Below are 23,247 nucleotides of genomic sequence, written 5' to 3'. Positions count from 1 at the left end.
AGACCAGCAGCTCCAGCACTCCATGAAGCTGGGGGAGCTTCAGAGTCTGGGAAGACATTGCTGTCCTGTCCCATCTCGGCCAGCACTGCCCCCACTCTGGACCATACTCAGGCTCACTTTTATAGCCCGTTACAGAAGTCATAGCTAGCAATTACAGAGCTCCAAGAAGGGGCCATCCACCCGCTTGCTCAATAACTAACTGCATGTTGGGAGCTGTAGTTCTCTGCTGCCTGTCAGTGCAAGGCCGGTGTTCCGTGAAAAAAACCTACCCGTGAAAATTTCATACCCTGGTCACTTCCGGTGCACCTACGTCACCACTACGTCATTGAACAGCTGAGGAGCTGACTAGTGCGCATGCACGGAGGGTATGGATTTTTCACAGTAGTGTGTGTAACGTTACACCGCCTCAGCTGTTGCGGCGGTTACATTAAAACAGCTTGGCTGCAATATGAGTCATCTCCGCTCCTGTCCCTGTCACTTCCCTGATCTGGGCTAGTAAATATAAAAGCGGCGGCTGGTGTATGAAAAGATAAATCACGGAGCCGAGATCTCCGTTCATTTAGATTTCATACAGCAGCCGCCGCTTTTATATTTACTAGCCAAGATCAGGGAAGTGACAGGGACAGGAGCGGAGATGACTCATATTGCAGCCGAGCTGTTTTAATGTAACCGCCGCGACAGCTGAGGCGGTGTAACATTACACAAACTACCGTGATAATTTCATACCCTCCGTGCATGCGCACTAGTAACCTCCTTAGCTGTTCGATTACGTATTCGGGGCTGTGAGCATGCGCACTGCTACGCTGCTCAGCTGTTCCTCACAGGAAGTGACGTGGGTATGCAATTTTCACGTGGTATGCTTTTTTCACGGAACACCGGTCTATGAGCATCGGCATGGCTCCTCCCCTCCCCTCCAAACCTGGCACAGTGCTAGCTAATGGTATCAGCCTTGTGGGAGGTGACTAAAATGTCCCTGGTTGTTAAGGACGCGGCAGCTCCGCTTCTTAACAACCAATAATTTCCAGCATTCTTTTCTTTACATCTTTGCTGTTAGCAGGGAAATCCCAATGACAGCTGAAAAAAAAGAAAGCCAGAAAGTATCGGTTTCGGGTAGCGGTATATTTGCACGAGTACCGATACCCGCGCAAATGCCTAGTATTGGCACCGAAACCGATACTGGTATCGGTATTGGTGCAACTCTAATTAAAACTATTGGGGTTGAGTTAGTAAAGGCAAATAGACTGTGCACAAGTATGGTTGCTCCAGAGCTTAATAAATGAGGAGAAGCTTTGCTGACCTCCATTATCCAATCATGTGCAAGCAAAAAATATATATTTTTTTTCATTTCCTTGAGTGCGATTGGGTATTCCTCGCAAAGTGACAATTCACCACATTTACTAAGTTCTGGAGCAACTGCAAATCAGGTGTGAACAAATACATACATTTATGCAGCTCTTTCCTTATTAATACATCATTAAATGTATTTTTTAATGAAAACATTGTGTGTACCTGAATTGGACTTGGTATCAGCCTCTTGTAAACCATGTAGGACTCACACTGGGAAAGGGAGAAGCAGCACAAGAAGCCAGTCTTTTGTGCTGTAGTTTATGTGTGCTAACAAGGGAAATGCTGATAGGAGAAGAGAGCGGAGTGACAGAGATATGAATGCATCAGTCAAGAGACTTTATTGACCAGTCACAGGCTGGGGAGGGACAAGACTTGTAAGTGTGACTTAAAGCATTTGTTACCCCAACACTTTATATTCCGAATATGTGCCTGCTGTACCATGTACTTGTATGAGAAAGTATCCTGTGCTCTTTGTATTGATTCCTTTGTGTAAAAACCCTGGTGTTCCTGCTAGTCCCCTTGCTTTCCCATTAAAAACTATCCACACTAAGCAGGAGGCCACACCGTGTTCACTTCTCTAGCTAGTGTACTCTCCTTGTCCTGACATGCCCCCCGCTGCACAGCCATTCACTGGGAAGCTCAGTGTGCTACTGCTGCACCTTCTCCTTCCCCCAGCTCTTATGCAGCTGAGAACAAAGGGAATGTGATCACTTATAAAAAAAAAAGGGAGAAAAGGTATTTATAATGTTTTTTTTTTATATCTATACAAAAAAGGTTTCACCTTTCATTTCTATTTTAAACTCCCTGGCGGTATGATTCTTTCGGATTTTAGGTGCTGAAAGCAGTACCATTATTTTGCATGTAATTCTTAATGACAAGCAGCCCAAACCAACTATTTACATATGATGTTTTTTTTACTGCGCGTTCTTCTTTATAACATCTCGGGGATGATAAAGTTTGAAACACAAAATCATAAATTATAATATAATAAATAACTATAAATAAGTTAAAGTATATATATTTATATATATATATATATATATATATATATATATATATATATATATATATATATATATATGTATGTATGTATGTATATATATATATATATATATATATATATATATATATATATATGTATATGTGTGTGTATATATATATATATATATACACACATATAAATATACTGTATGTATATATATATATATATAAAGTACAGTAAAACTGCAGGCAAGGGCACTGGGGGGGCAAACTAAGGTCAATTTATTTTAATTAGTAATGTAATCCAATAGGATTACAATATATCAATGTGTTTTACTTTTTGAATTTGTCCCTGGTTCCACCCCCCTGCGACGCGACGCTCGCAGGGAACAGAAGCCGGGGCACACAGCATCAGGCAGAAGATCCGGCCGCCGTACACTGCCGGAATACATCGCGGGATCCCGGGGACAAGGTAAGTAACCTCTTCCAGGATCTAGCGATTTCTCCCTGGCGGTACCCTGGGTGTGGCTCAGGGTTACCGCTAATGGCACTGAAATTCCAGGTTAAACTGAATAAGTTGTTTTTTACAGGGTGATTGTTTACAATCACTTTAACAGCAGCATAGAAAACTTAGTTCTTAGCCCTGCCAGACAGGGCTGTGCTGTGTGGCAGAGATGTGTCAATCTCAGGAATGGCTAGACAGAACTAAAAGAACCTTTGCAGGGAAAACAAATCTCTGTCTCTTTCTCTCTCTCTCTCTCTCTCTATCTCTATTTCTCTCTGTATATATATATATATATATATATACAGTGGGTACGGAAAGTATTCAGACCCCCTTAAATTTTTCACTCTTTGTTATATTGCAGCCATTTGCTAAAATCATTTAAGTTCATTCTTCTTCCTCATGAATGTACACATAGTACCCCATACTGACAGAAAAACACAGAATTGTTGACATTGTTGCAGATTTATTAAAAAAGAAAAACTGAAATATCACATGGTCCTAAGTATTCAGACCCTTTGCTCAGTATTTAGTAGAAGCCCCCTTTTGATCTAATACAGCCAGGAGTCTTTTTGGGAAAGATGCAACAAGTCTTTCACACCTGGATTTGGGGATCCTCTGCCATTCCTCCTTGCAGATCCTCTCCAGTTCTGTCAGGTTGGATGGTAAACGTTGGTGGACAGACATTTTTAGGTCTCTCCAGAGATGCTCAATTGGGTTTAAGTCAGGGCTCTTGCTGGGCTATTCAAGAACAGTCACGGAGTTGTTGTGAAGCCACTCCTTCGTCATTTTAGCTGTGTGCTTAGGGTCATTGTCTTGTTGGAAGGTAAACCTTCGGCCCAGTCTGAGGTCCAGAGCACTCTGGAGAAGGTTTTTGTCCAGGATATCCCTGTACTTGGCCGCATTCATCTTTCCCTCTATTGCAACCAGTCGTCCTGTCCCTGCAGCTGAAAAACACCCCCACAGCATGATGCTGCCACCACCATGCTTCACTGTTGGGACTGTATTGGACAGGTGATGAGCAGTGCCTGATTTTCTCCACACATACCGCTTAGAATTAAGGCCAAAAAGTTCTATTTTGGTCTCATCAGACCAGAGAATCTTATTTCTCACCATCTTGGAGTCCTTCAGGTGTTTTTTTAGCAAACTCCATGCGGGCTTTCATGTGTCTTACACTGAGGAGAGGCTTCCGTCGGGCCACTCTGCCATAAAGCCCCGACTGGTGGAGGGCTGCAGTGATGGTTGACTTTCTACAACTTTCTCCCATCTCCTGACTGCATCTCTGGAGCTCAGCCACAGTGATCTTTGGGTTCTTCTTTAACTCTCTCACCAAGGCTCTTCTCCCCCGATAGCTCAGTTTGGCCGGACGGCCAGCTCTAGGAAGGGTTCTGGTCGTCCCAAACATCTTCCATTTGAGGATTATGGATGCCACTGTGCTCTTAAGAACCTTAAGTGCAGCAGAAATCTTTTTGTAACCTTGGCCAGATCTGTGCCTTGCCACAATTCTGTCTCTGAGCTCTTCAGGCAGTTCCTTTGACCTCATGATTCTCATTTGCTCTGACATGCATTGTGATCTGGAAGGTCTTATATAGACAGGTGTGTGGCTTTCCTAATCAAGTCCAATCAGAATAATCAAACACAGCTGGACTCAAATGAAGGTGTAGAACCATCTCAATGATGATAAGAAGAAATGGAAAGCACCTGAGTTAAATATATGAGTGTCACAGCAAAGGGTCTGAATACTTAGGACCATGTGATATTTCAGTTTTTCTTTTTTAATAAATCTGCAACAATGTCAACAATTCTGTGTTTTTCTGTCAGTATGGGGTGCTATGTGTACATTCATGAGGAAGAAGAATGAACTTAAATGATTTTAGCAAATGGCTGCAATATAACAAAGAGTGAAAAAGTTAAGGGGGTCTGAATACTTTCCGTACCCACTGTATATATATATACAGTGCATTGCAAAAGTATTATTCGGCCCCCTTGAACTTTTCGACCTTTTGCCACATTTCAGGCTTCAAACATAAAGATATAAAACTGTAATTTTTTGTGAAGAATAAACAACAAGTGGAACGAAATGTATTGGATATTTCAAACTTTTTTAACAAATAAAAAACTGAAAAATTGGGCAAAATTATTCAGCCCCTTTACTTTCAGTGCAGCAAACTCTCTCCAGAAGTTCAGTGAGGATCTCTGAATGATCCAATGTTGACCTAAATGACTAATGATAAAATGACTAATGATAAATAGAATCCACCTGTGTGTAATCAAGTCTCCGTATAAATACACCTGCACTGTGATAGTCTCAGAGGTCCGTTTAAAGCACAGAAAGCATCATGAAGAACAAGGAACACACCAGGCAGGTCCGAGATACTGTTGTGGAGAAGTTTAAAGCCGGATTTGGATACAAAAAGATTTCCCAAGCTTTAAACATCCCAATGAGCACTGTGCAAGCGATAATATTGAAATGGAAGGAGTATCAGACCACTGCAAATCTACGAAGACCTGGCCGTCCCTCTAAACTTTCAGCTCATACAAGGAGAAGACTGATCAGAGATGCAGCCAAGAGGCCCATGATCACTTTGGATGAACTGCAGAGATCTACAGCTGAGGTGGGAGACTCTGTCCATAGGACAACAATCAGTCGTATACTGCACAAATCTGGCCTTTTTTGGAAGAGTGGCAAGAAGAAAGCCATTTCTTAAAGATATCCATAAAAAGTGTTGTTTAAAGTTTGCCACAAGCCACCTGGGAGACACACCAAACATGTGGAAGAAGGTGTTCTGGTCAGATGAAACCAAAATCCAACTTTTTGGCAACAATGCAAAACGTTATGTTTGGCGTAAAAGCAACACAGCTCATCACCCTGAACACACCATCCCCACTGTCAAACATGGTGGTGGCAGCATCATGGTTTGGGCCTGCTTTTCTTCAGCAGGGACAGGGAAGATGGTTAAAATTGATGGGAAGATGGATGGAGCCAAATACAGGACCATTCTGGAAGAAAACCTGATGGAGTCTGCAAAAGACCTGAGACTGGGACGGAGATTTGTCTTCCAACAAGACAATGATCCAAAACATAAAGCAAAATCTACAATGGAATGGTTCACAAATAAACATATACAGGTGTTAGAATGGCCAAGTCAAAGTCCAGACCTGAATCCTATTGAGAATCTGTGGAAAGAACGTAAAACTGCTGTTCACAAACGCTCTCCATCCAACCTCACTGAGCTCGAGCTGTTTTGCAAGGAGGAATGGGCAAAAATTTCAGTCTCTGGATGTGCAAAACTGATAGAGACATACCCCAAGCGACTTACAGCTGTAATCGCAGCAAAAGGTGGCGCTACATAGTATTATCTTAAGGGGGCTGAATCATCTTGCACGCCCAAATTTTCAGTCTTTTTTTTTTTAAAAAAAGTTTGAAATATCCAATAAATTTTGTTCCACTTCATGATTGTGTCCCACTTGTTGTTGATTCTTCAAAAAAAATTACAGTTTTATATCTCTATGTTTGAAGCCTGAAATGTGGCAAAAGGTTGAAAAGTTCAAGGGGGCTGAATACTTTCGCAATGCACTATATATATATATATATATATATATTAGTGATCGTTTTTTAATGCCAATACCGATATTTTCAGACATGTATAAAAAAATTATTTTTCTTCAGGTTCTCCTTGAGGAGGGATCTGGGGGTCTAAAAGACTCCAAAGCCCTCCTCGGCTCTGAAAAGCATTCAAAATGCCAAGTTTAACTGTTTTGAATGCTGTCAGTTTTTTTAATTCGGCGCCAAGTACCCAGAAGTGATGTCATGACATCACTTCCGGGTTTTTTACATGGAGACCGGTGCATGCGCACTTGCAGCAGGGATACCAGCTTTCACGGGGACACATCTTCATGCTACACCGGGTCTTCTCTTGGGTGGCAGCGGCAGTGGATGTAGGATGCCCGGATCTCCCGTTGGGACGGGAGACCCGGGTGAGTTATGGAAGGCGGTGGGGGGAGACGTCCCCTCCCGCTCCTTGTAATGACAGCCGAGCGGCTTCTGAGCCGCATCGGTTGTCATTACAAGTCAGCTGACCATCGGCTATGGACACCGGTTCCCGGGATGATGCCTCTAGCTGCAGGTATCACCCCAGGACATGCACTTTCCCTAAATATCTGCAATATCGGTAACCTCAGGGGCCGATTCCGATATATCTGGGAAAGTGCATATCGGCCCCCGACAATCAGTCGATCTCTAATATATTTATACAGCTAAACCTTAAAAATGTTCAGCACCCTTAACATCAGTACTGTGTTTGCATAGAAATATAGAAATTCTGAGAATTCCCATTCCTTGTCTCATGTGACTCACAGCTTTCCCCACAAATCAGAAGTCTGCACAAAGGTTGAAGTGAATAATAGGCATTCCCTACAATAGGAATTTCTTTTTTGGTGAGATACTTTCTAAAGCTAGTCTTACATTACAATTTTTTTTCATTCAGCCAGCAAACAGCCAAACTGTGTGAATAAGGCCTAACTAGACTCTCTGGGTATTCCCAAACTAAAAATTGAGAGGGAAATTTACTAAAGCTAGCTTTACGTTTCACACTATAATAATTTTTCATTATGATACAGGATTTATATAGCGCAAACAGTTTGCGCAGCGCTTTACAACATGAGGGCAGACAATGCAGTTACAATACAAATCAATACAGGAGGAATCAGAGGGCCCTGCTCATTAGAACTTACAATCCAGAAGGTAGAGTCAAGTGAAACAAAAGGTAATAACTGTGGGGGATGAGCTGATAGAGAAAAAGAAAATACAGTTGTTAGGTGTGAGTAGGATAGGCTTCTCTGAACAGAAGAGTTTTCAGGGATCATCTAAAAGCTAATAGAGTAGGAGATAATCAGACAGATAAGGGTAAGGAGTTCCATAGGATTGGAGAGGCTCTGGAAAAGTCCTGGAGGCAAGCATGGGAGGAGGTGACGAGGGAGCTAGAGAGCAGGAGGTCTTGAGAGGAAAGAGGAGAAAGATTAGGTTGGTATTTTGGGACTAGGCTAGTGATGTAATTGGGGGCTAAGTTGTTGTTAGTATTTTGAATTGAATTTGTTGGGTGAGCGGAAGCCAGTGGAGGAATTGACAGAGAGTAGTAGCAGACACTGAGGGATGGGTAAGGTGGATGAGTCTGACAGCAGCATTCATGATGGATAGAAGGGGAGATAGCCTATGTAGATATAACCCAATGAGAAGGGAGTTGCAGTAGTCAAGGCGAGAGATGACCAGGGAGTGAACTAAGAGCTTTGTTGTGTCATTGGTTAGAAAGGGGTGTATTTTGGAGATCTTGCGAAGGTTGAGGCAGCAAGATTTGGATAGTTATTGGATGTGGGGCTTGAAGGAGAGTTCGGAGACCGGAACTACACCTAGGACCTTGGCATGTGGGGATGGACTGATAGTTGTGCCATCAATTTTGGCAGAGAGATCAGAGGAAGGTGCATGTGGTGGAGGAAAAATTATAAATTCGGTTTTGGGTAGATTGAGTTTGAGGAAGCTGTGTGGCATCCAGACTGATATATCTGCTAGTATTTAGTGATACGTGAGGAGGGAGTGAGCTGAGGGGTAGAGAAATAGATTTTGGTATCGTCGTCATAGAGAGGAGGTGTAGATTGAAAATAGGAGAGGTCCAAGAACAGAACCTTTGGGACCCCAACAGAGAAGGGAAGAGGAGAAGAGGAAGTAGAATTGTAAGTAATGCTAAAGGTGCGGTTGGATGAGTAGGAAAAGAATCAACGAAGAGTACAGTCACGGAGACCAAAGGCATGGAGTTTTTTGAGGAGGAGGGGGTGGTCAAAGGCATCAGAAAGGTCCAGGAGTAGGAGTACAGAATAGTGTATAGAATTGGCTGTTATTAGATAATTTGTTAGTTTTAGGAGAGCAGTTTCTGTGGAGTGTTGAGGACGAAATCCAGACTTAAGGGGATCAAAAAGGCTATTCTTGGCATGGTGGTTGCTTAGTCAGTTGTAGACCAGACGTTCAAGGAGTTTGGATAAAAAGGGGAGCAAGGAAATGGGGCTTAGGTTAAGGTTGGTTGGGTCTAGTAAGGGCTTTTTAAATATGGAGCTGACTAGTGCATGTTTTGGAGAGTTGGGGACGATGCCAGAAGAGAGGGAGAGATTGAAGATGTGGGTTAGAGAGTGTAGAATAGAGCAAGAGGGTGAACATAGCATTTGCGAGGGAATAGGATCCAGAGGGCAGGTGGTAAGCTGAACGTTAGCAAGTAGTTTAGCAACCTTGTCTATAGTGGTGGGTTGAATGAGGGAAGTAGCGATTGTACCTGTGGGCATGAAGTGTAAAAAGTGGAAGGTATCTGAACAGCAGAGGTCTTCTCAGGAATTGTATCAATCTTCTGTTTGAAGTGATTGGCGATCTCCTGGGCAGTGAGTGAGTTAGTGGATGGAGGGAGTGGAGGACGAAGTAGAGAGTTGAAGGTAGAGAAGAGTTGACGGGGATGAGATGATAGGTTGTTAATGAGAGTGATAAAATAGGTCTGCTTGGCAGTGGGGAGGCTGGAATTGTATTTTTGAAGGACCAATTTATATTGGTTGAAATCTTTCTTAAACCTAGTCTTACACCACAGGCACTCAAGAGCATGGCTATGCTTTTTTAGACTTCTGGTGTTATCTGTTTGCCAAGGTTGAAGGGGTCGGGGCCTGATTTGGTGTGTAGTGAGGGGGGCCAGTAGGCTAAAAGTGAAGCGTTGTAGACAGAAATAGCTAGGTCGGTGCAGGACAGGGGTGAGATTTTGTCATAGAGGTGGTCGGTTACAGAGTAGAGAACAGAAGGGTTGAGATGGTGTAGGTTTCTAGGGGTAACTGTTAGGCAGTTGGAGGGAGAAGAGGTGGAGGAGAGGGAGAGAGTGAAACTATTAGGTAGTGATCAGAGAGAGGGAAAGGATAGCTGGAGAGGTGCAAGGTCAAGGATATTGCCTTCAGAGTGAGTAGAAGCATGTATCCATTGCTTCAGGTCAAAGGAAGAGGTTAGACTGAGAAGTTTGGAAGTGGCAGGACTGTTAGGAATAATAGGAATATTGAAGTCGTCGAGAATGATTGTGGGGATTTCAGAAGAGAGAAAGTAGGGTAGCCAGGCAATTTGTCCAGAAAAGTTGATACCGGTCCAGGGGGCTGGTAGATCACAGCTATTCTTAGAGAAACTAGAGAGAGAAAGACAAATGCAGTGTGTCTCAAATGAGGAGAGTGACAGAGAGGGAGGTGGGTGAAGTACCTGAAAGGAGCTCTGTGGGGCTAGAAAGATTCTGACAACCCTCACCCTTGTGTCCACTGCATCTGGGGGAGTGAGTCCAGAGAAGACCACCATGGGATATGGCAGCAGAAGACGCAGTGTTGGATTCATAAATCCAGGTTTTCGTAATGGCGAGTAGATTAAATATGTTAGCGATAAAGAGATCATGGAGAGAGGTGAGCTTGTTACAGACAGAGGGGGCATTCCAAAGGGCGCAAGAGAAAGGGAGTCTGGTCTTGGGAAGAAGAGAAATGGGAACTACATTTTGTGGATAGCTGCTGCAGCCAGAGGGTGCAGGGTAATGGGGGCATTAAGTACAGTTAAATGATGGAGGCCCAGGGTTTGGGGATATATCTCCAGAGGTTAGGAGAAGCTGAAGGGTGAGGGTATGAGAGTTCGAATTATATGAAGGGACATGCCCCAGTGTCCTGGAGATTTTTTGCTGCGTGTGGATTTAGAAATAGCAGGAGATGGTGAGTGCAGTAAAAAGGAGAGGACAGAAGTGAGGGTGACATATATAAGCTGTGGGGTGGAGAAGAGGGGTGAAGGAGAGAGAGTTTAGGGATAGTGGACACGGCTGTCAGAAGGAGTGGTAGAGAGTGCATTTTATAAGGAGAAGGAGCTGAAGGGGTAAACAACGTCACCTGTAGTCTGTGTGGTGTTTTTCTCAGTATTTCCTGTGTTTATTCAGAAGTGCTCCCACTTACAGAAATACACCCTACTTTGAGAAAGAGACCCCACAGCAAATGTGCCCCCCTTTGCCAATGTGCCTTTCCCAAGAGAAGCTTAGTTATATACTGTTAGGGATGAGGGTGGGAGCTTTCCAATTAGCTAATCAGGAGTTAATAAAGTATGGCTGTCTAAACAGAGCATAATTCTCACTTCAGAAACAGACTTACAAGAGAACAGTTAATAAAGATAAGTACAGGCTATAATTTTAGGGACGACATAGGGAAAAAATAAAGCATTACAATGAGGACAACCTACAGATGAGCAAAAACAAACATACCACAGTAAAAGACAAACATAAGGAGAGCAGTTTTCAGTATCACAGTTTTGGATGGAGTTGTAGCAGTAAGAACACACCTGTAGAGGGACATATCACTTCACAAGAACAGGTGCACAATCACATTTGTGCATGACATGTAACTGAAACGCGTTGCTTTTTAACAGACTCATGGGTTCCTGTTAATTCTTAATGACACACCACAGACTTGTAAAACTTCAGTGTTTTTGCATGCGCAAGTGCATGGCACCACAGTACACTAACCACTTCCCGCCGTGTGGCTTTCGTTCTGGGACGATGTCATATGACGGCGCCCAGTTTAGCCACGGACGCGCTGCGTCCCAGGAGCATGGCGCGACCCTGATCTCCGGCAAAAAGCCACGGCTGCAGCTCTTTACCCATGTGATCGGCTGTGTCTAGTCACAGCTGATCACATGTAAACAAGGAAGTGCCGTTTTTTGGCTTTTCCTCTCTCACACTGACAGAGTGTGAGGTGAGGAGAGTTGATAAGCAGTATCTTCTCAAAGGGAAGACTTGTAAAGGTAATCGGGTCACTGATCATCAGTGCCCTGATTACAATGCTAATCAGTGACACCAGTCTGTGCCCATCAGTGCCACCTATCAGTGCCCATAAGTTTTGCCAATCAGTGCTGCCTTTCAGTGCCACCTATCATTGCCCGTAAGTGCTGCCTATCAGTGCCACCTATCAGTACCCATCATTTATGCCAATCAGTGCTGCCTTTCAGTGTCCATCAGTGCTGCAAATTAGTGCCATTTATCATTACCCATAAGTGCCACCTATCAGTGCTCATCAGTGCTGCATATCAGTGTCACCTATCAGGGCCCATCAGTGCTGCATATTAGTGCCTCCTCATAAGTTCCGCCTTATTAGTGCCCATCAGTGTCGCCCATCAGTGCCCATCAGTGCAGCCTCCTCAGCGCACATTAGTGTAGGAGAAAAATTACTTATTTAAAAATATTTGCTAACAGAAACTAAGAAAAACATTTTTTTTTTTTGATTTTTTAACAAAAAAAAAAAAAACATGATTTGTTAAATACCACCAAAAGAAAGCTATATTTGTGTGAAGAAAACGATTACAAATTATTTTTGGTACAGTGTTGCATGATCGCGCAATTGTCATTCAAAGCTGAAAATTGGCCTGGGCAGGAAGGGGGTGAAAGTGCCGAGTATTGAAGTAGTTAAGGTTCTGTGCGGTGCAATTTTTTTAAAAAAAGGGTCCAGTGTTCTATCAGAATACCGCTACTTATCAGATTCTACAACCGGAAGTGACGTCGGACTAGAGCAACTTACTGCGCGTGCGCCATGCGTTCCAACATAGCCACTATGCGTTCCATTAGGTTTCCTAATGTGACAGAACACAAAGCAGCAGCTAACATCTAAAGCCATTTATTATCAGTCAACTGTGTTTACTCTTTTTAAATCATATTGACAACAGAAACTACCCAAATGACCCTGATGAAAAGTTTACACACCCTGGTGATTTTGACATAATAACAAGCACACAAGTTGACACAAAGGGTCTGAATGGCTATTAAAGGTAACAATCCTCACCTGTGATCTGTTTGCTTGTAATTAGTGTGTGTCAGGGGCGTAACTACAGGGGTTGCAGGGGTTGCAATCGCTACCGGGCCCCATGCTCCAGGGGGCCCGGTAGCAAACCAGTGGGTGAACTTCCAGGATTGCAAAGGTCACACTTGCGACCGGACCCTGGCATTGCACCACTGTGGGGAAGCCCCAATATTGCAGAAAGGGGGCCCACTGCAGAACTTGTGAAAGAATCCTGCTGCGGGACCGTAATAAAAGGCCATGCAACGAGTGTAAAGAGCCCCAGGATTAGTGGGAAGAGCCCTGGGCTTGAAGGTAAGGGCCCCGGCCAGGGGTCTGGGGGGCCCTTCATGGTTTCTTGCATCAGGGCCCTGAAGGTTCTAGTTACGCCTCTGGTGTGTGTATAAAAGGTCAATGAGTTTCTGGACTCCTGAGAGACCCTTGCATCTTTTATCCAGTGCTGCACTGACGTTTCTGGATTCTGAGTCATGGGGAAAGCAAAAGAATTGTGAAATGATCTGTGGGAAAGGTAGTTGAACTGTATAAAACAGGAAAGGGATATAAAAAGATATCCAAGGAATTGAGAATGCCAATCAGCAGAGTTCAAACTCTAATCAAGAAGTAGAAAATGAGGGGTTCTGTTGAAAACAAACCACGGTTAGGTAGACCAACTAAAATTTCAGCCACAACTGCCAGGAAAATTGTTCGGGATGCAAATAAAAACCCACAAATAACTTCAGGTGAAATACAGGACTCTCTGAAAATGTGGTGTGGCTGTTTCTAGGTGCACAATAAGGAGGCACTTGAAGAAAGATGGGCTGCATGGTCGAGTCGCCAGAAGAAAGCCATTACTACGCAAATGCCACAAAGTATCCCACTTACAATACGCCAAACAGACAAGCTTTAAACCTTCAGGCACAAAGTCATTTGAAGCGATGAGACCAAAATTGAGCTTTTTGGCCAGAACCATAAACGCTACATTTGGTGAGGAGTCAACAAGGCCTTTGATGAAAGGTACATCATTCCTACTGTGAAACACGGAGGTGGATCGATGATGTTTTTTGGATGTGTGAGCTACAAAGGCTCAGGAAATTTGGTCAGAATTGATGGCAAGATGAATGCAGTATGTCATCAAAAAAATACTGGAGGAAGATTTGCATTCATCAGCCCGGAAGCTGCGCATGGGACGTACTTGGACATTACAACATGACAATGATCCTAAACACAAGGCCAAGTTGACCTGTCATTGGCTACAGCAGAATAAAGTGAAGGTTCTGGAGTGGCCATCTCAGTCTCCTGACCTCAATATCATTAAGCCACTCTGGGGAGATCTCAAACGTGCAGTTCATGCAAGAGAGCCCAAGAATTTACAGGAACTGGAGGCTTATTGCCAGGAAGAATTGGCAGCTTTACCATCTGAGAAGATAAAGAGCCTCATCCACAAATACTACAAAAGACTTCAAGCTGTCATTGATGTTAAAGAGGGCAATACACGGTATTAAGAACTGGGGTATGTAAACTTTTGATCAGGGTCATTTGGGTAGTTTCTGTTGTCATTATGATTTAAAAAGAGTAAACACAGTTGATTGATAATAAATGGCTTCAGCCAAACACTAACCATGGGGGAAAGAAAAGTTTTTGTGTTATCATTCATGTTCCACAGAAGAAACATGCTATGTCTCTTCTGCAATAAAATATACCTGCCCACCTACTACCTGCCTGCTGTGGCATGCCAACTGAGCTGAGGTTGATTTACTAAAACCTGGGAGTGCAAAGTCCGCTGCAATTCTGCATAGAAACCAATCGGCTTTGAGTTTTATTGTCCAAAATAGGGTTTCCATCCATCCAGATTTCATGGACATGATCGGATCGGATAGCAGCAGGTGTCAGTGGAGATGTCTCTGCTGCCCCATAGGGATGCATTGAGCATCCGATCAGGTCCGCCTGACAGTTTTTAATCGGACATCGGATTGGATCACCTGTGTCTAAGGGGCCCAAGTAGAGATCACTGAATTCTGTGCCTGTGCACAAGTTATGTCGTCACACATCGGCCTATAAAGGTACATGAAGAGCAGTAAGCGGAAGAAGATGCTGGTGAGGGACACCTAACAGAGAGGAGGTAAGTAGAGTGACTTTATTTCTGCTTTAATGAACAAGGTGAAGCTAGAAGCTGATTGGTTACCATCCATAGCAGATCCAGATTGTCCCTGCTTGGTTTCAGTATATTGGCCCTGTAGTATGGCGGTGTACACAGTGCTGGAGTGACAGGTCCTCTTTATGAATAGTCTCCTGTCACTGTGCACTCCGCCTGAACTGTGCAGTTTGTAAACATCTATAGCTCCCCTGTGGGAGTGTCAGTGGGCGGGTACAAGGCGCCTATGTGAGTCCAGCTCTGCATTCCTCTGCTCCCCCCAGCACTACACACACATTGTATTGTATTGCAGTCTTAGCCCGGTCTATCCTCTCCCCCGGGGGAACCAAGCCGAGTACACAGGCGGCTCTCTGCGTGTATTTGTCTGAGCCGGTGGGCGGGGCTTCCTCGGTGACAGACCGCGTCTCTCTCCTCCAGACACGCCCCCTCAGCCGCGCGACCTTTCCCCTACTTTCCAAGCTCTTGCACACTCAGCCCTGAGCGGCATGCCTTCAACACGAGCTGATCACGCTCCCGGCTCGGCCGTCATTGGCTGAGCGGAGGCCGAGGCGAGCGCCGATTGGCCCGCGGCTCTCCCCCTTCCCTGGGTTGTGCAATGAGTGCGATGTCCTCACCTTGCCTTCCCCGCCTTCCCTCCCCGCTGTGTGTTGGATGCTGTGTGCACGCCGGAGCCGGGCCCTCCCATGCAACATGACGACGAGGTAACATCCCCAATGCAAAGGAGGAGAGCTTGTTATTGCTGATGAGCAGCCCCGGCTCTGGCAGGCGGCACCACGTCCTGCTACCGACACCGCTCCATCCTTTGTTACCCTGGACCGGACTGACACCATGCTCAACGTCACCACCAGCGACAGGGCTGTAAGTCACCAGATGACCATTGTCCTGGGATTGGGGAGGGGGGAATAGATGGGCAGACAAAGAGGATTGCACAGGAATGTTACACAATGGACCCCTATGTTATATATATATATATATATATATATTATTCTCTATATATACACTCAGTGTATCACCTCTATTATTCCATTGGTTTACTCTATAGAGGGGATCTGTGATTGCTCCTTACAGGTGGCTGGTCCATCACTGGGGAGGATCTGTCATTGTGTCCCATCACTCTGTATATACCATCACCTGTATATACCATCACCTGTATATACCATCTTAGTCCCATCACTGTATATACTATCATCTGTATATATATATACCATCACCTGTATATACCATCACCTGTATATACCATCTTAGTCCCATCACTGTATATACTATAATCTGTATATATATATATATATATATATATATATATATATATATATATATATACACCATCACCTGTATGTACCATCTTAGTCCCATCACTCTGTATATACCATCATCTGTATATACCATCATCTGTATGTCATCACTCTGTATATACCATGTTAGTCCCATCACTGTATATACCATCACCTGTATATAGCATGTTAGTCCCATCACTGTATATACCATATGCCACCATAGTGTCAGGGCTGTATATATACTGGGGTTTATGTGGCTGTCACTGGCAGGGATGGAGTTAGGATCTCCTCCTGGGGGGAATTCAATCATGTCATAGTGATAACTCTGCTCAATGGGCAGGTGTAATGAATTGTATGGGCTCAGTGCTCATCTATCCTATCTATCCTGTATCATCAGTGCTCATCTATCCTGTATTGTATGGGGACAGAGCTGTGATCTTGTATATAGTATTTTATGTGCTCAGTGCCATTTATATAATGTATGGTCCCAGCGCTGCTATATAGAGAATTAAATGGGATCAGAGCTGTGATCTTATTATATAGTATTGTATGTGTACAGTGCTCCCCATCACAATACTAAGCACATATAATACTCCTATATAAGATCACTAAACCTATGTACCTAATAATAATGATCACAACACTAAGCCCATACAGTTTTTTTTTTTTCTCTAATGTTTGAGTGCTCTCCTATATAACAAATTCAATGGGCACCGTGCTGTGATCACAATGTATAGTATATAGGTTCAGTGCTCACATACAGTATTATATGGTCTCAGTACTGTGATCACACCACGCCTATAGCATGAGCTAATTTCTGTGATCATATTCTATAGTATTAAAGGGACTCAGTGCTGTGATCAGTCAGTCCTATATACAGTGTAATATGGGCTCAGTGCTCTTGTATACAGAATTGTATGGGGTCAGTGTTGTGATCATATAATGTATAGTATGGGTTCAGTGGCTATATAATAATCTGTGATACCAGTGCTTTTATATTCAGTATTTTACAAGGGTTCAGTGCTTTTATACATGGCACAGTATGGGCTCAGTGATCTTCTATACTGTATTGTGTATGGGATCAATGGCCCTATATACAGTACAGGGTGGGATCAATGGCCCTATATACAGTACAGGGTGGGATCCATGGCCCTATATACAGTGTAGGGTGGGATCCATGGCCCTATATACAGTGTAGGGTGGGATCCATGGCCCTATATACAGTGTAGGGTGGGATCCATGGACCTATATACAGTGTAGGGTGGGATCCATGGCCCTATATACAGTGTAGGGTGGGATCCATGGCCCTATATACAGTATAGGGTGGGATCCATGGCCCTATATACAGTGTAGGGTGGGATCCATGGCCCTATATACAGTGTAGGGTGGGATCCATGGCCCTATATACAGTGTAGGCTGGCATCCATGGCCCTATATACAGTACAGGGTGGGATCCATGGCCCTATATACAGTATAGGGTGGGATCTATGGCCCTATATACAGTATAGGGTGGGATCCATGGCCCCATATACAGTACAGGGTGGGATCCATGGCTCTATATACAGTATAGGGTGGGATCCATGGCCCTATATACTGTACAGGGTGGGATCCATGCCCCATATACAGTACACGGTGGGATCCATGGCCCCATATACAGTACACGGTGGGATCCATGGCCCTATATACAGTATAGGGTGGGATCCATGGCTCTATATACAGTATAGGGTGGGATCCATGGCTCTATATACAGTATAGGGTGGGATCCATGGCCCTATATACAGTATAGGGTGGGATCCATGGCCCTATATACAGTATAGGGTGGGATCCATGGCCCTATATACAGTATAGGGTGGCATCCATGGCCCTATATACAGTATAGGGTGGGATCCATGGCCCTATATACAGTATAGGGTGGGATCCATGGCTCTATATACAGTATAGGGTGGGATCCATGGCCCTATATACAGTATAGGGTGGGATCCATGGCTCTATATACAGTATAGGGTGGGATCCATGGCCCTATATACAGTATAGGGTGGCATCCATGGCTCTATATACAGTGTAGTATGGGCTAATTTATTAAATGTGCAGAATGTAGTGGTATGAGTGCTGGTCATCGTATATAGACTGTATTGTAGAGTATGGGAGATGTCAGTGGTGCTATGTTGGGTGCTGGGTATCCTGTAACCCCTTAGGTACCGGAGATGGGTTTAATGACAACCGCCCTGTCTGTTTTTTTTTTGGGATGGTTTTTTGAACGCAGGCCCCGCCCGCCGGCTTCACTGTCGCGCCCACCTCGTTACCAACCCCGCCCCCGCCCGGCCCCCTCACATGGCTATTTTAATGGATGACGTATTGGAAGTCTATATTTGGATCACGACGCCCCGCCCTCTGGGCAGGCCGAGGGGGCGGGGCCCGCAGTTGTTACCCGCTTGTCTCTGGGTGGGGCAATGCTGTGCTTACTTCTCATTGTCCGCGATAGGCTCCGCCCACAATCTGCAAAACAACTCCGTCAACGGGGGACAGCTGATCGGCACTGCCAGGGTGGGGCTTCTATCGAGCCATTGATTGCGAGCTCTGCAGACAAGCATTCAGTTGTTTGTGATCCCTGTGATTGTGTGCTGTACAGGATTGGATACAATGCCATTGTTCTATATAGAATACAGTGTTGCAGATGATATGATTAACCCTTTGTAGAACCTTAGAGGATCTCCTGTGATCAGCAACCAATCACAGACAGGGGGGGTCTACTAAAGACTTGAGCATGGCAACCAATCAGCTTCCAGATTTCATTTTCTAAGCTGAACAGAACACGCTTAGGCTGGTAGCTGATTGGCTGCCGCTTTTAGTAAATTCCTATCCTCAGCATTCTGCTTCCTGTACATTAGAATAAACCGAGATTTTGCCATTGGTTGTTCTGTGCTTCCAGGAATTGTTACATCTTTAGAAATCTGGCCATTCACTGTACAATCTATGTAAGATTTACTAAAACTCTGTAATAGGAAGACACATATGAACAATTCATTTAAGTTTTATCCAATAGGTCCTTGAAAAGGATCTAAAGGAGATTGTATAATATAAAACCCCCATACACCTTACAATCTGATCATACAATTGTTTGCCAACACTGCAATAAACTTACCTAAACTATCCAATCAGGGAGACTCTTCTATTACATACTTCTTGGTAGATTTGAGGCAGAAAGCACCAAAACCAGGTACCCTCCCCCTCCCAAAAGGTGACAAATGTGGCAGCGGAAGGGGGCAAGATGGAGACAAGCGGAGCTTCCCCTTTTGGGTGGATCTCTGCATTATTAATCTGCCCAATTAAATGTTTGAATGCTTAAACGCATCTTAACATATTTTTACTGCTGCCTTTTTCCTGTCAAGAGAAAGGCGTTCAGAAGAGCGTAGTGTGCACGGGGGCTTAGACTGACCATACACTGTACAATCAGTTAGTCTCTGTTAGGCCCCTTTCACACTGTCCGTCCGTCGGACGGACTCCGTTTATCTCAGCGGGGGATCGATCCGCCGATCCCCCGCTGAGCAGGAGGATGACCTGTCAGTTCCCCATACATCTCTATGGGGGAATCGGATGGGAACGGACCGTCATTCCTTTCTCATCCGATCTGCTGGACAGATGGAAAATAGGGTTTCCATCCGTCCAGATTTGACGGATCAGATGTCAGCGGACATGTCTCCGCTGATATTTGATGCCCCATAGGGATGTACGGGGGGACCGTTCAGATCTGCCAAAAAAACAGACAGGCGAATCTGAACAGACTGCCTGTGTGAAAGAGCCCTTGGGCTAGGCTGCAATCCAACTTTAATCCAAACTTCTGTGCGATTATGTGATGCAACCTTGATAAGGTTTGCATATTCTGTGGGGCCAAAATCATACTGGAATTGATGTAAGCAGACACTATTGAAAACAATGTGATTTCCATTGTCATACAATTCTGTTGCGACTCAAAGTTGCATATGAAATCGCACTAGTGTGATGGATCCTTAGATCTAACAGCTATGTAGTTCAAGGAGCTGAATAATTAGATAGATATTGAATGTTTGCTTTAGGTAGATCCTCATATTACATGGGTTTTGTAAATCTACTAGTGATTGTATAATGTATGGCCTGCCTAAAGGAGCCGGATGTAAACTTGTCATGTAAACAGTGGCTGCATCCAATCAGATGTGTTCTATACAGTACAGGAGCCAGCAGTGGAGATTCCTCTGGTTGAGCCTGCAGCTATGTGTATGACAGGCCTAATAACAAACAGCTGTGAGCTGGGAGCAGGTTGGGGCATGCCCTGTGTTCAGTCTGTGATGTGACGTTCAGCTTCTATTACTCATTCTTCAGGCGGATGGTGAGAAGTGGCCTGAATGCTGTAGGTCAGCCATCCGCTGTGGAGACAACACAGGAAATGAGCTCAGCAGTTTGATGAATGATGAGTTCCTCATTAAAGGGGAACTTCTCCCGACTATAGCAAAATTCAACGTCAGCAGATACAAAGTGTGCATTTGTTCTGCTGATTTGTAAGAGACAGACACTGACCGGCCTGCGGAGTCCGGCGCTGCGTTCCCCCAGCCTGCGGAGTCCAGCGCTGTGTTCCCCCCAGCCTGTGCGTAGTCCGGCGCTGTGTTCCCCCCAGCCTGTGCGTAGTCCGGCGCTGCGTTCCCCCAGCCTGTGCGGAGTCCGGCGCTGCGTTCCCCCAGCCTGTGCGGAGTCCGGCGCTGCGTTCCCCCAGCCTGTGCGGAGTCCGGCGCTGCGTTCCCCCAGCCTGTGCGGAGTCCGGCGCTGCGTTCCCCCAGCCTGTGCGGAGTCCGGCGCTGCGTTCCCCCAGCCTGTGCGGAGTCCGGCGCTGCGTTCCCCCAGCCTGTGCGGAGTCCGGCGCTGCGTTCCCCCAGCCTGTGCGGAGTCCGGCGCTGCGTTCCCCCAGCCTGTGCGGAGTCCGGCGCTGCGTTCCCCCAGCCTGTGCGGAGTCCGGCGCTGCGTTCCCCCAGCCTGTGCGGAGTCCGGCGCTGCGTTCCCCCAGCCTGTGCGGAGTCCGGCGCTGCGTTCCCCCAGCCTGTGCGGAGTCCGGCGCTGCGTTCCCCCAGCCTGTGCGGAGTCCGGCGCTGCGTTCCCCCAGCCTGTGCGGAGTCCGGCGCTGCGTTCCCCCAGCCTGTGCGGAGTCCGGCGCTGCGTTCCCCCAGCCTGTGCGGAGTCCGGCGCTGCGTTCCCCCAGCCTGTGCGGAGTCCGGCGCTGCGTTCCCCCAGCCTGTGCGGAGTCCGGCGCTGCGTTCCCCCAGCCTGTGCGGAGTCCGGCGCTGCGTTCCCCCAGCCTGTGCGGAGTCCGGCGCTGCGTTCCCCCAGCCTGTGCGGAGTCCGGCGCTGCGTTCCCCCAGCCTGTGCGGAGTCCGGCGCTGCGTTCCCCCAGCCTGTGCGGAGTCCGGCGCTGCGTTCCCCCAGCCTGTGCGGAGTCCGGCGCTGCGTTCCCCCAGCCTGTGCGGAGTCCGGCGCTGCGTTCCCCCAGCCTGTGCGGAGTCCGGCGCTGCGTTCCCCCAGCCTGTGCGTAGTCCGGCGCTGCGTTCCCCCAGCCTGTGCGTAGTCCGGCGCTGCGTTCCCCCAGCCTGTGCGTAGTCCGGCGCTGCGTTCCCCCAGCCTGTGCGTAGTCCGGCGCTGCGTTCCCCCAGCCTGCGTAGTCCGGCGCTGCGTTCCCCCAGCCTGCGGAGTCCGGCGCTGCGTTCCCCCAGCCTGCGGAGTCCGGCGCTGTCTTCCCTGCAACTGAACCTTCTCAACACTGCGATCCCCAGAGTCACCAACTAGGAATAGGGGGACTGCTGTGACTTCCTAACCAATCAGACGGCTCCCCACTGCGCAAGATCAGGAGGTGCACAGAGACGGGTCCTGCAGCCTTCTGGGATTATGGGCTCATTCACACAGGAATCCAAAATGCTGCCTTTAGTTGCATACAGTGTATCATTTTATAAGTATCTAAACAGCAAGAAATGAATTGGGCCACACACACAGCTGTGTCTACAAATGAAAATGTGGGCTCCATATAGCAGCATACAAAATAAGGAGCAAACACACAAACAATAATGGCCCATGGAACGTAATACAAAAGTCATAAAAGATCAATTTCCTCTACAAAGATTAGACACATAAATATATAATGTACACCTAAGGCCTCTTGCACGCTGCAGCTTGAAAAAGCGAATACGGCTTTTTTTTTATACTGCGCTAAAATACAGCCCATTAATTGCAATGTGCCTAGGCTCACAGACACGTAAACGAGCGCCGCACATTCTTCAGGGGAAAAAAAGAAATAGAAAAATCTGCATTTTTTGGTCAGCAATTTACACCCCATGCACGCAAATGGGCGCAATTGCACACAAATATGCCCAAATGCCTATTTACATATCGTGCAGAACAAGATCACTAGAAAGTTTTCACGCAGTTGCCCGGAAGTGCATGTGCACGGTGTGTGCTACCTCATTCGCGTGAAAATGCGCACAAATGCATAAAAAGAAAAAACTGAAAAAGTAGATGCTTAACAGGAGCATCACGTGCAAGAGGCCTAATAAATTGTTTGGCATAGCAAGCCAGAAGGGTTACATGTAACCATATACACTATATTGTCAAAAGTATTGGGACACCTTCCTTTACACGCACATGAAGTTTATGGCATCCCAGTCTTTGTTTGTAGGGTTCAATACTGAGTTGGCCCACCCTTTGCAGCTATAACAGCTTCAACTCTTCTGGGAAGGCTGTCCACAGGGTTTAGGAGTGTGTCTATGGGAATGTCTGACCATTCTTCCAGAAGTGCATTTGTGAGGTCAGGTACTGATGTTGGACAAGAAGTCCTGGCTCACAGTCTCCACTTTAATTCATCCCAAAGGTGTTCTATCAGGTTGAGGTCAGGACTCTGTGCAGGCCAGTCAAGTTCCTCCACCCCAAACTCGCTCATCCATGTCTTTATGGACTTGCTTTGTGCACTGGTGCGCAGTCATGTTGTAAGAGTAAGGAGCCATCCCAAACTGTCCCCACAAAGTTGAGAGCATGAAATTGTCCAAATGTCTTGGTATGCTGAAGCCTTAAGTGTTCCCTTTACTGGAACCCCTGAAAAAACAACCCCACACAATAATTCCCTTGCC

At 45.8% G+C, this 23,247-nt stretch overlaps 1 protein-coding gene across 1 annotated transcript in view; it reads left to right on the top strand.

Moving 5' to 3' along the window:
* The first annotated feature begins 15,462 nt into the window (after nt 1-15,462).
* KLF11 (KLF transcription factor 11) overlaps nt 15,463-23,247 on the top strand; it is a 36,604-nt gene continuing 28,819 nt past the window's right edge. The window contains exon 1 of the mRNA XM_082249420.1: nt 15,463-15,695. Within this exon, the coding sequence (XP_082105546.1) occupies nt 15,666-15,695 (30 nt within the window). The 5' untranslated portion in view covers nt 15,463-15,665. The remainder of the gene's footprint in view (nt 15,696-23,247) is intronic.

This window comes from Pelophylax lessonae (assembly GCF_965119305.1).
Source record: "Pelophylax lessonae genome assembly, chromosome: 3".
NCBI lineage: Eukaryota > Metazoa > Chordata > Amphibia > Anura > Ranidae > Pelophylax > Pelophylax lessonae.
The sequence above is the reverse complement of the archived record's forward strand: the minus strand, read 5'-3'. Positions and strand labels throughout refer to the sequence as shown.